General features: G+C 39.2%; 1 protein-coding gene and 1 pseudogene across 2 annotated transcripts; one reads left to right on the top strand and one right to left on the bottom strand.

The window, feature by feature from the left end:
* The first annotated feature begins 5,397 nt into the window (after nucleotides 1-5,397).
* On the top strand, nucleotides 5,398-10,458 carry LOC143531745 (beta-arabinofuranosyltransferase RAY1-like). Its single transcript, XM_077026986.1, has 5 exons — nucleotides 5,398-6,015; nucleotides 6,655-6,907; nucleotides 7,236-7,979; nucleotides 8,341-8,587; nucleotides 8,692-10,458. Exons 1-5 carry the CDS (start codon nucleotides 5,660-5,662, stop codon nucleotides 9,135-9,137), a joined length of 2,046 nt encoding a protein of 681 aa, XP_076883101.1. The 5' UTR covers nucleotides 5,398-5,659; the 3' UTR covers nucleotides 9,138-10,458.
* LOC143531744 (inorganic phosphate transporter 2-1, chloroplastic-like) lies at nucleotides 10,397-13,480 on the bottom strand (annotated as a pseudogene). Its single transcript, XR_013135072.1, has 3 exons — nucleotides 12,517-13,480; nucleotides 11,709-11,900; nucleotides 10,397-11,343 (listed from the first exon to the last, which is right to left on the bottom strand). The product of XR_013135072.1 is annotated as an inorganic phosphate transporter 2-1, chloroplastic-like (transcript).
* Between the last annotated feature and the right edge of the window lie 240 nt (nucleotides 13,481-13,720).

Raw genomic sequence — 13,720 nt, 5'->3', positions numbered from 1 at the left:
TGGGGGAAATCCTTAGATCTGTGTTTTCAGATCTGGAAAATACTTCCAGATCTGGAAGAAACAGGAGAAAACAACGAGCTTTTGGGGAAAACCCCAAGATCTGGGTTTTCAGATCTGGGTTCGTCTACCGAGCAGCAGCCACACCTCATATTCATAGGTTTATAAACCCTATCAGATCTGTTGGTTTTACATAAAACCTACCTGATGTGGATATTCAAAACCTTTGGGTCGCGCGCCAGGCAATTACCCTGCGCCTCAGCGGGTCGCGCCCGCGCGCGCCCAGGCAATTACCCTGCGCCTCAGCGGGTCGCGCGCTCGCGCCCAGGCAATTACTCTGCGCCTCAGCGGGGTCGCGCGCCGCGCGCCCAGGCAATTACTCTGCGCCACAGCGGGTCGCGCACGCGCGCTCAGGCAATTACTCTGCGCCACAGCGGGTCGCGCGCTGCGCGCCCAGGCAATTACGCTGCGCCTCAGCGGGTCCGCGTGCGCATGCGCGCCCAGGCAATTACCCTGCGCCTCAGCGGGTCGCTGCAGCGCGCGCCCAGGGCAATTACCCTGCGCCTCAGCGGGTCGCGCGCGCGCCCAGGCAATTACCCTGCGCTCAGCGGGTCGCTGCGCCGCGCCCAGGCAATTACCCTGCGCCTCAGCGGGTCGCGGTAGCGCGCGCAGCCCAGACATGAAGGCAGAGCATGCTCAAGCAATAAGCATGCTCAAGCAGCAAGCATGCTCAAGCAGCAAGCATGCTCAAGCATCAAGCATGCTCCAGCAGCAAGCATGCTCAAGCATCAAGCATGCTCAAGCAATAAGCATGCTCAAGCAGCAAGCATGCTCAAGCATCAAGCATGCTCAAGCAATAAGCATGCTCAAGCAGCAAGCATGCTCAAGCATCAAGCATGCTCAAGCATCAAGTACGCTCACGCATATCACATGCTCACGCGTAACGCATGCTCACACATCACAGATGCTCACGCATTCAAAATCTTTAAATTACGCGTCCCACCGCGTATCAACTTCGGGTTCCGCATGCGCGCTCCCGGCGATCACTTCGCCACAGCAGTTTTGCATTCGCGCCACCGCATACAAGTTTTCGCATACATGTTTCGCACTTCCTTTTACTAATTTGAGCAATATGACAACATTATATTGACATCAAATTAAAAAGAAAGCGAAGTAAAACATACATGCGTGAGCTCCAAGCTCAAACGCGTTGACGAGTCTTAACTCTAAAACGTCAGGGCCTTAGCCAAAAATATGAGCTTTAGCTCAAACTTAAAGGTTGGGAATCCTCATAATATCCCGTATGGCTACGCGCCAAACTTAAGGGTTGGGGACCCTCATAATATCCCATACGGCTCCGCGCCATAGGCTGGGAATCCTCACAATTTCCCATACGGCTCCGCGCCATACTTAAAGGTTGGGAATCCTCAATTTCCCATACGGCTCCCGCCATACTTGAAGGTTGGGAATCCTCATAAACCCGTCGGCCACGCGCCAGCTTTTATTATCATTACTTTCATTGCCCGTAAGACGCCCCGCGCGCAGGTTTCCATTATTATTACAGCCCGTAAGACGCCCCGCGCGCAGGTTTACATTATTATTACAGCCCGTAAGACGCTTCGCGCGCAGGTTTACATTATTATTACAGCCCGTAAGACGCTTCGCGCGCAGGCTACTATTATTATTAACAGCCCGTAAGACGCCTCTCGCGCGCAGGCTTTATTATTTTCAGCTCGTCAAGACGCCTCTCGCGCGCAGGCTTTATAAAACGCCTCTCGTGCGCAGGCTTTATTATTTTCAGCTCGTAAGACGCCTCTCGCGCGCAGGCTTTATTATTTTCAGCTCGTAAGACGCCTCTCGCGCGCATGCTTTATTATTTTTAGCTCGTAAGACGCCTCTCGCGCGCAGGCTTTATTATTCTCATCTCGTAAGACGCCACTCGCGCGCAGGCTTCATTGCTCAGCTTGTAAGACGCCTCTCGCGCGCATGCTTTATTACCCAGCTTGTAAGACGCCTCTCGCGCGCATGCTTTATTTCTCAGCTCGTAAGACGCCTCTCGCGCGCAAGCTTTATTATCCTTATAACTCGACACCACCATTATCTTAAGGATCACAACGCGTCACCATCATGGAGAAAATCTCCAGACTCAAGACAATAATGATAAGGCCGAATAAAAGGGAAAAAACCGCCCTAACACCTTATAAAGTCCAACGCTCCACCTAAGCGCTTGCGCGCCCAGGAGCAACGCTGGACTTGGGGGGCTTGTAGGGGTATGGTATTAAACCCGGTTACAATCCTAAATTTATTATATTTGGTTTGTTTTATTATATGGGCTAATACATTTGTTATTGGGCTGAGGAGGTTTGTGGAGGTAGCCCTAATTGGGCTAGGCCCATTAGGGTATCATGATGGTGGCCATGAGACTCTATATAGGAGGTCTTCACCTCCTTATCAGGAGGTCATGCTCAGTAGGTGCCACCACCAGTTTTTGTGTCTGTGAACAAGAGATCTTCAAGATCATCTTAGCGGTCACCTCCACACCCCCAAAACGCCACTGCAGATCGCGAGCAGCCGGAGGAGAGGATCAGCAGACCAGGATGCGGTTCATTCATCTCGAAATCCGTGGAAGCTCCGTCATGGGTCAGGTCAGATTCCATTTCGTGCTTCGACAAGTTTCAAACTGACATTAACACTATAATTATTTTAAGTAGACTGAATCAAACAAATAGATGAATAATCATATAATAAATCACTAATCAATTCACATATTAAATTAATAATTAATCAATTCACTGGTTAACATTTTAACAATCAATATGAAATTATGAAGTAACAATAATATCATATATGATATATTATATACACATTTAAAACTAATTACGGGTGCAAACAAGCCAAGCTGTTCGCGAATTAATCAAGATTGGATCGATAAAAAGCTCAAAACGAGCCAGGCTTTTTCGAGCCCGGGTCTTAAATAAGGCTCGCTTAGTTATCGAGCCCGGGTTCGAGCCTTGACGAGCCTTATGCATTTCTAAATCTTACCTCTTTTGAACTTCTATGTATTCATTTCACAAAGTTTGAGGCGTGCTTAGGCTTGTTTAAGGTATTTCTCAAATTAATTAACAAGTAGCAAACAAGCTGAGCCCGAGCTTTAAAAAATGACTCACGAGCCGAGCTCTTGTAAGTCAAAACACCCGGGCTCGACTCGTTTATACCCATAGAGGTATTCAATTGAAATTCAAACAAAAATGGGCCCATGTGATATATATGATAATATGAATAAGTTACTTACAATTGGATATTGATGATCAAAGGCTACAGCCACTCGTCTGGCGGTTTGGTTCGATTAAAGACGCCAAACTGGCACTCAGTTGCCGCTCAAATTCTGTAAAAGTTAAGAAGTTAATTATGGTAACTTTTTAAGTCTTTAAAAGGGGTATATTGGGCTAATTTGTTTAGAATGGTTATTGGGTTTTCAATTGTTATTGGGCTAATATGTTTTAAATGATTATTTGATTTATAATTATATATAAAACGGTAAGAAAAAAAAAACGTCGGTCATGTATTTATTAAAATCAAATGGTATGTAGTATAGTGGTACCAGCGTGCAATGAAAATGTGTCTCTTCTTATGAAGTTGAGGATCTCGAGCCTCGTAGGCCGTAGCGAATTTAAGATGTAGATTTAGAAGTAGAATTAGTGGGTGTGTGGGTTACATCATGCTATTCAGCGACATTACTCACATTATATAGTGGTTAAAGTTCATGCTTCTTGGTAAATTGACAGAAAAATCAAAAATTTGTATAAACCGTTCACATATATGCAACTATGCATTACATACAAAACTGATTTTAAATGAAGAATATAACAACGTTTTTTTTAACTTAGACTAGGTATTGTGTGTCAGCGCCCACTCCATAGCACCTTTTTAACTAAAAAACAAACCATTGTCATCTAGTGCCGCTCCAAACAACAGTGACGCCATAGGTGGGGCTGCCAGTCTGCCACCCTTGTTCCCCCTTCTTCGTTATTGTGTTAACTCCTAAGAGCGCTAATCACGTGGTGTTCATCCTTAATGCATCAATTAAATTTTTTTATTTTATTAATTTTTAATTACTCCGTAACGTATGACAAAACTAGGGCTGTAAACGAGTCGAGTCGAGCTAGAGTGTTCTCGAGCTCGAGCTCGAACTTAATCGAGCTGGCTCGAGCTCGACTCGTTTTCTTTATCGAGCTGAAAAATCGAGCTCGAGCTCGGCTCGTTTAAATTTCGAGCTCGAGCTCGAGCTCGTCGAGCTGGGCTCCATTAATTTTTTTAAAAGTTATTATTTTTTATTTATTATTTTTTTTATTTTATATTTTAAATTTTGATATATAAAACACAAAAAAAATAATAATTTTAACATACATATTATATAAAATTTATAAATTAGAGAATTTATAAATATATATGTTTTATTTTCGTTTCTTTTATAAGGTTTTAGATATCGAGGCATAATATATGTATAATTTTTATTTATTTGTTTATATTATTACATATAGATATTAAAATTTAGGCTTTAATCTAGACGAGCCAACGAGCCGAGCCAGAGCCGAGCTGACCCTGGCTCGAGCTCGGCCCGTTTATAAACTGAGTCGAGTCGAGTCGAGCTCATTTAGAATCGAGCTTTTCGAGCCGAGCTTTTTTCAAGCTATTTTCGAGCGAGTTACGAACCATGGCTTTTTAAACAGCCTTATGTATGAGTTAAAACGTTAGTCAGCAGATACTTTTCTAACAATATACCATTGATTAAATGATAGTGACGTGACGTGACGTGACGTGACGTTTTAATCACGTCTATGTAATCAGCTCAAAACCTAGTCGCTTAAAAAGAAAAAAAATAAATACTACCGTTGATGGGTTGACCTGATGACCCTCAGTGGATGATGACGGCCACTCAACGTCAAGTCTCACATGTCTTTTGCTCCTCCGTGTACGGCGGCTCCGGTGGTGGTGGGTTTCCCACCAAAACCAATAAAAGCATTCACCTTTCCGTTAAAGTTTCACTCTTTTCTTTTCAACACATTTTTAAACAAAGGTTTCTATCTTCCTCTTTAGATTCTTTGATTGTTTTCTTCAATTCATGGTTTTTAGCTAACATATTGTGAATCTTGATCAAACCCATCTCAAATCTTTAGCTGATTCATACTATTATCTATCTATTTTTTATAAACACATCAAAAATTTGAGATTAATTTACTCTTTTTGGTCTATAAATGGTATTTCTTGAGCAAACCCATTTATTTATAGTTTTTAGATGATTTCATACGTTTGTCTATCATTTTAATCAAATGGGTGGTTTTCGAAAACACCCATCAAGAATTTGAGATCAATTTACTCTTTTTGGTCTAAAATGGTACTTCTTGATCAAACCCATCTCTAATATTTAGCTGATTTCATACTTTTGTCTATCTTTTTAATCAAATGAATGTTTTTTTAATAGACCCATCAAGAATTTGGGACTAAATGACTCATTTTGGTTTTGAAAAATGGTACTTTTTGACAAACCAATCTCAAATCTTTAGATGATTTCATACTTTTGTCTATATTTATAATCAAAAGAATGTTTTTTCACTGAACCCATCAAGAATTTGAGACTAATCCACTCATTTTCGCTCTAAAAATGATAACTTTCCGTTTCTGTGCACTAAAACTCGGGTTATTGTTGATTTGGCTATGTGGGTTTGTCTTGATTTTAATCTCTTTCTATGCCACTACTCGAATATTACCACCTTCTTACATTCAAGAACAAATCAAGAATCTGAGTAATTCTGTGGGACCCACTGTCACCATATTTGCAGCTGCTAGACCTTTTGTTGATTCAGTTGGGAGTAAACAGTCTTTAGCTATTAGATCATGGCTTGCTTTATCACAAGACATTAGTGTTGTTCTTTTTGGTCAAGATCCTTCTGTTTTCGCTTTTGCAGCTTCTTTTGGCCCTGATTCTAGAGTTTCTGTTGAACCCGGCGTTGATTACACGTAAGCTATTTTTGATTTATCGGAACTTTTCTATGTTATAGCTTATAAACTTTTTAGGGAGTGTATGGATGTGCATTTGTATTATACTGATTTTAAACCCTGAAGTTGTAATAAATAGTCTTCTGAGTATTTGGATGAAATACGGTTATGATTATGAGGTAAATGTCACTAAATAGTAATCAAGTTTTATGATTGTTCAACTTAGGCTGCTCAAACTTCTTTTAAGATGTTTAACCACTTAACTTTTAGTTTTGTTATATGTGTTTCAACCGGTTACATATGTTGCCGCGGTGTGCTAATTGTGTAAAAAGGTTTCATACCTAGGTGGAAAGGGAACAATGATGAATCTTAGTTACTGTGTAGTGATATTTACCGTTGTTTTGACTTTATGTGAGATAGTGTAAAAATAATGAGATTTAAAGAAAAAATGTAAGAACTTTCCATCAGAAAACGTATTCAGTTATTTGAGATACATGTAAAATTACCTTCATATCTCTAGCTTTGATTTGTGTTTTTATTAAGTCGCGATAACACACGTCCAAATATAGAGCTAAAATTTTATAACAGGATGTAGATGTATGATTCCATGATACTGAGTACAAATATAGGAAATTTTACATTTTGTTTAAATATTTTCAGATTTTTAGGCACTCCATTCTTTCATTTAATGCTTGCAAGAGCACAAACATCAAATTCGGACATATCTGTTTTGGTGGATTCAGAAACCATTATTATGCCCGACTTCATTTCAACATTAAGTCGTGTTCATAAACTTGATCATGATTGGCTCCTCATTGCTTCATCAAGAAATGTTTCAGATTTCCCTTTTCAATTGGATGCAGACGGAAAACATTGGCTAGGGGTCAATGGTGAAAAGATTAAAATGAAAAAGGTAAAAAGATATATTATTATTTGAATTGATACAAGTTCAAAGTGAATTAGTAACTTATGTTTATATTACGGGGTAATATCAAAATAGCAACACTTTGTTTTTGTTCGTTTTTAATCGTTCTTTGATATGGCCCGTTTTAGTCATTGAAGTTATAAAAAGTGTTCCAGTTTTGCCATTTCTATTAAGAAAGACCATAATACCCCTAAAATGATGATGATTAGAATGGCCTGCACTGTTTTCCATCACAATTGAATAGCTGAGAGTATCACATAATCACTTTCGAAACACACATCTAAGCACACCCTAAATCTCTCATTTCTTTGGTCAGTTGCAGGACTTTGTTTCCCATGGGGAATGGGAGCTTTGTGATGAAAATAAGATAATTTTGGCATGGAATAACGGAGACATTCCGTTGCATAACGGAGTTTTACCCTTGTTTTTATATGGAAAAGGTTTCCACAATGTTTGGGTCATCAACGAGGCGTTGTCATCTAACTTTAGGTTTGTATTTGATGCAAGTTCAACCATTTCAAGTTTCTTTGTCGATAATCTTGATCTTGACCCTACAACAAAAGCAAGAAAATGGGAAAATGTTGGAAATTCCCATTTGGCAGCTCTTTATGGATCATTATACTTTCACGAAGCCCGTTACTCCAACACGATTAAACTTTTCAAATGTAACGGGTACTATTATCTTGGAAGCACTACAAAGAACATTATTTATCCATTAGGATCCAGTAAAGGAATAAGCCTTAATGAGTTGCGGGCGTTTAGATGGACTAAACATAAGAACCTTTTAAGTTGTTTTGATAGAATAAGATCATTTAATGGAAACGTTGGTTTCTCAAAAAGGAACCATTTGATGTCACTAGAGCCATTAGTCCTTCCATTTTCTCTAGAGCTTCTATTATCAATGCGTGCAGACAAGAATAAGAATATTGTACTAGCGGTTGCGGGATATAGTTATAAAGATATGTTAATGAGTTGGGCATGCAGGCTACACCGCCTTCAAGTTTCAAACTTTGTGGTTTGTGCTCTTGATGATAAAATATACAACTTTTGTGTCTTTCAGGTGAGTCTTTTGCTTGTTTACTATAATTATGGATATTTTAAAGGTGGCAATTTTGACTCATTTACATATGGACGGGTCGATTTGGGTTGCGTTCGATCTCAAACGGGCCAGATGGACCAAAGCCTATTTATGAGGAATACAACCTTTCAATCATTTAACTTAAAGATGTTTTATTATTTTTGCAACAATATTGTTTTTCAAATCATAATTAACACAAAATCGGACAAGAAAAGAACCGTTTCAAGCCAAATACAGTTCGACCCGTTACCCAAGCCGACTGACCTGTTCATCTTGTCACCCCTCGTCTGTATATAACTAACTTTATATATTATCTAACTTGTGTTCTTGTCCACTTTTGTAGGGTTTGCCTGTTTTTAGAGATAGATTAGCTCCAAGCAACATTAGTTATGATGACTGCCACTTTGGAACAAATTGCTTTCAAAGGGTAACAAAAGTGAAATCAAGGGTAGTTTTGGAAATTATTAAGCTGGGATACAATGTACTAATGAGTGATGTTGATGTTTATTGGTTTAAGAATCCTTTGCCACTGCTTACCACTTTTGGTCCTGCGATTTTCGTGGCTCAATCCGACGAGTACAAACTCACAGGTTTGTTTTTCAAGAAATTCGTGTTTACATGTTATCATCTTCTCATTTTCTATAAAAGTTGTAACTTTTCAAATTAAGTTTTAATTACTCAACTTTGTGTGTAGGTCCCATAAATTTACCTAGGCGATTAAACTCGGGCTTTTACTATGCTCACTCTGATACTACAACAATTGCTGCTTTAAAAAAAGTAGTAAAACATGCTTCTTTATCAAATCTTTCAGAACAACCAAGTTTTTACGATACATTATGCGGGTTAAACGGATTGTACCGTCTAGATGATGACACGTGTCGAGAACCCGAAACAAATCTCATTGTCCGTTTCTTGGACCGAAACCTCTTTCCAAATGGGGCCTACCGAGACATATGGGACTCGGGTAACGTGTCATCAACGTGCATGGATATAGGCTGTTTTGTGCTTCATAATAATTGGATTAGTGGGAGACAAAAGAAGCTGGAACGACAGGTGTTGTCTGGTCTTTGGGAGTATGATACGAGTACTAGGATGTGTTTGCTGAACTGGCAAAGATTAAAACCAGTAAGCTACTTTTGAAGAAGATCATTGTTTGACAAGTTGATGTTTACAAAGAACTTTGGTTTCATCAAATCAGCTGGCTTTGGAAAAAACAATAATAAGATAAAAGTCAAAAACCCGAGAAAAGATGAGATTTTTAGTGGTATATAATGTTCGAAAATGGTGTTACCGAGACCTGGTTGAGTGGTTTCTTGAAATTCTTGAAATGCATAAAGGGTGTTTAGCTTCACTCTGCGGAGTCCAGTCATCGGACAAAAAAGATTCAAGAAACCCGAAAGAGGTTAAAGATGATTCCTTTTCAACTGGGAATAGTTTAAACTCGAGGGAGTTTTACGTTAGAGTTCTTCATGCAGGCGGGAAAGAAGATCTTTATCAAATGGCCGTTAAAGTTTCTCATATAATCAAGAATTACCCGGAGATGTGTATTGCGAGGCCCGAGGTTTTCAAGAATCCTAATGAAAGTGTTTTATCAGCAAAGGATATGCTCTTGCCTGGACAAAAGTACTATTTAGTCCCTGTGACAACTTTAAAGAAGTCGAAAAAGAAATATGCTGCAAAAGAGAATAAGTTAACGGGAGAAACCGGTGCTGATGAGTCAGACGGATCTCTTTGTTCAAAAGATTACCATGTTTCTAAAGAGAGGCGGTCGAGACGTGTAGTTAAGAAACATATACAATCAAACAGAAAAGTTGCGCAGCCGGTCTTGAAGTCAAAGTCAAAGTCATGTCGGGGATCTGACTGGGAGCCCAGTTTAACATCGATTCAAGAACTATCTCCATGAACAGTCGATTTAAATTCGTGTGGAACAGGTATGTAGTTTTATGAATTTAAGGTGCAGAATGTTATTGCAATGTACCCATGACCCGTTTTCTTGTTTTGTGAACTTTTTATTTACTGGAATCTGTTAGTATGCTTGTTTTAATGGTCAAAAGATGGGAAACTAATAAAGTTTGCTTCTTTATGATTGGAAGTTGTGTTTATTTTGAGTAATGGAAACAAACTATTTGCAAATTTGAAAGAAAAAATTGTGAGCGACCCATTTGATCCGTTATGGATAAACCATAAGTTTATTTGGTATATATTAAACATACTTTTTTTTGTGTTAAACGGGTTGGTTCGTGTCAACCCGCGAATGCACGTGGCGTGTTCGGGGACATGTAAAACTTTTGGGTTCTTGTCGAGTTCAACTGTCAAACTGCGAACACGACTCGTTTAGAACTATTAATAACTTGATAGGTATTAGCAGAAACATAAGAGTGATGACCAAAGAATAAAGATAACAAAAGATCGAAATGACGATTTCCGGTTAAGATAATCGTACATTATGTGTCAAACAAACAAAAAGATAAATGATTAGGGGTTTATTAGAGCCTGCAAATGGATAAAGTTTGAATCTTTACACTCAAAAAATTTGTGGCAAGAACTTGGTAAGAATCCATGTGTAAACCACTGCAAACACTGCACCAACCGGAATAGTAACCACCCATGAAGTAACAATTTCCCGCACTGTTTCGGCTCTCACACTATTAAGTCCTCTAGCAAACCCAACCCCCATAACTGCACCCACAAGAGTATGTGTAGCTGATATAGGAAGTCCAAGTTTTGATGCAAAGAGTACAACCGAAGCAGCCGCAAACTCGGCTGCAAATCCTCTTGTAGGAGTCAGTTCTGTAATCTTTTTCCCGATCGTAGCAATCACTCTGTACCCCCACATCATAAGCCCTGCAACAATCCCAAACCCACCCCATGCAAGAACATCAAGTGGAATGACTATTTCGCCCCCGGTGGCCCCACCTTGTAGTATAGAAAGAGCTGCAGTTAACGGGCCGATCGCATTCGACACGTCATTACCTCCGTGTGCGAATGACATGAAACAGGCGGATAGAATCTGCATGTAACCGAACACACCGTAGACTATTTTGAGCTGTGTGCCGATGGGGCCCGCGATGTCTGATAGGAAACCGATGGGTTTAGGTGTCGACTCTTCGTGTGTCTCGTGATGGGTTGACTTTGCCTTGTCTAGGAGGTGACCGAGCTGTTTTCGGATGACGTTGTTGACAAGGAATGCACCTAGTGTGCCACATCCTAGGGCTTGAGCTAGTGCTATTGGTGGTTTCTTGCTTAAAGGAAAAGCCGCAAAAGTTATGAGTGTGACGCCCACGAAAACAGCAATCGGTGCGGCGGCTGCTGCGGCTTCTCCGGGGTTTGGAGCACTGTAAACAAACTAAATATAATATAAATTGGTTAGAATTATATGATAATCTTTGTAAAACCTTGAAAGTTTGCATCTTGAACATGTCCAAACTCAAAGCAAGAAATTTTTTTGGTATGAGTCAGGTTGACCGAAACATTTTGAGTTAAAAAATACGAATATGTTTTTATAAATGTTTTGGATGTTAAGTATCTTTATAAAGGTGATTTTCTACCATATAATCTGATTTTTTTTTCCAATGGAAGGATATATGAGCTTTGGTCAACCATTTACCTCAAGTTGAGATAATCTCTTTTAAAACGTATGTACATCTAGACACCGTCATAATATACTATAAAAAGATGCATTCATTTCATGGTTTAGTAGGGTGTACGCACCCTGCGAATGCATTTGTACACAAGGAAGGAAACTGCTGCACCCAAAACCGGGGATATAACCCAAGACGACGTCACCCTAGCTAATGAGCTCCAGAAAACTGCACCAGGCCCGCCATACACTAGCCCGAACCCAACCATGGATCCTACGATACAGTGTGTAGTTGACACAGGCCAACCGTAGAATGATGCAACCTGACCATTTGACCAAGACCCAAAAAGTCAACATTTTTCATGTTTAGAAAGTCAAATGTAGCTCCCTAGTTTAGTTTAAGGATCTTTTTCTTTCTAAGAATAAAGGGTTTTTTAGATCTATCCTAAGTAGTGTAAAGATCGTCTTTTGTATTTGACTTTGACTAAGTAGTCAAAGGGACTCGTATTAGTTGTAAATAATCATTGACTAGTAAGTACGAAAACGTTGACGTTGAAGATCATGTTTAAAAATCTGGATGCAACTCAATAGTTTAGGTTTAAGGATCTTTTTCATTCTAGGATTAAAGGGCTTATTAGATCTGATCTTAAATAATGTGAAGAACTGAAGATCATATTTAATTTTTGTTTAACTTTGACTAATAAATAGTCAAAGGGTGTCATATCAGTTAAAATAATCATGGTGACCACAAAAGACAGTTGTATTGACTAGTAACTACCAAATGTTATAGATTTAGCCTAAACAATATGAAGATCATATTTAATTAGTGTTTGACTTTGACTAAATAGTCAAAGTGACTAGTATCAACTGAAGCAATCATGTTTGACCACAAAAGACAGTAGTTTTGACTATTAACTACCAAAAAGTTGTAATCTTTACCTGCAACCAAGTACCAGCAGCTGCTAAAGAAGACAACAAACCAACAAAAAGCAAAGAATCTTTCCCTTGAAAAACATTAGCAACAAGAATCCCTTTTTGCATTGTGCTAGTCACATGCCTACCCATCAACAACGCCCCCGAAAACTCCAACACCGCCGCCGTCACCACAGCCTGCCACAGCGTCAACGCCCCGGACCCCACCGACGTTCCCATGGCATTCGCCACGTCATTGGCGCCAATATTCCAAGCCATATAAAACCCAAACAAAATGGTCACATATGACAATACCTTAACTTTTAATCCCATTCCTTGAACTAAAGTTTTCATGAAAATCGGTAAACTCAAAGCTGCAACCGCTATGCAAAGGGATATTGCAGAAGCTGTGTTTGATGATATGTTGAAAGCTTGAGCCATGCCAGGCAAATCACCATTTTCTTGTTCTTGAACATTTTCTTGATTTTGACTTGATTCTGATAAAGATGCAAAAGGGTGTGTGAATTTATGAGTTTTCTGAGTTCACATGTGAAAAAGATGATTTGGGTATGTTCAAAATCAAATCTTTTTTGGTTTCTTGAGTGAAAGCAACATGATTTTTGTTTCTTGGTAGATAAAGATTGGAGTTAAGAAACAAAAGATTTGAATGTGTGATTGTGTTCCTAGTGGAAGAAAAACAGTATGAACTAGTCATGGTTTATGGATACTTTAGAACCAATATGCTATTTGTTAAAGAATAATAATGTATATGGTGGCCATGGATGGTGGTAGTGGTGGCGGTTTATGGCGGTGTAGGGCGGAGCGGTTTCCGGTGGAGGAAGAGTTTGTTGGTTCTTTTTTTGATGATTCTTTTAAACTTTTAAGTTCAAAATGTGGCGTTTGTTAATTTGTGGATTTCATGATGTGGCTCATTTTGAAATGAGTGGTGGTTGTGATAGTTGAAGGCTTAACCACCCAAATATGCACTAACTATTTTGCACTTCTTTTTTGACATTATTATCATAAATTTGTGTTTATGAGGAGTTATACTTTATACCCACATGGAATTCTACTTATGTAGTCTCTATCAAGGGGTTTGACTTTTCAAAGGAACAAAATTGTTGATGAGGAAAAACAAAATAATATATTCTAAAAGAATGTTTGATGTGATCAAAAGGAAGCTAAAGATAAGATAATGTGTTGTTCCTTTAGATTATAGAGTAGATGCTTT

Source organism: Bidens hawaiensis, unplaced genomic scaffold, assembly GCF_021521415.1.
Source record: "Bidens hawaiensis isolate Kalapana, Puna unplaced genomic scaffold, B.hawaiensis_p1.1 tig00009224_1, whole genome shotgun sequence".
NCBI classification, from domain to species: domain Eukaryota; kingdom Viridiplantae; phylum Streptophyta; class Magnoliopsida; order Asterales; family Asteraceae; genus Bidens; species Bidens hawaiensis.
This window is presented reverse-complemented; position numbering and strand designations above follow the sequence as displayed.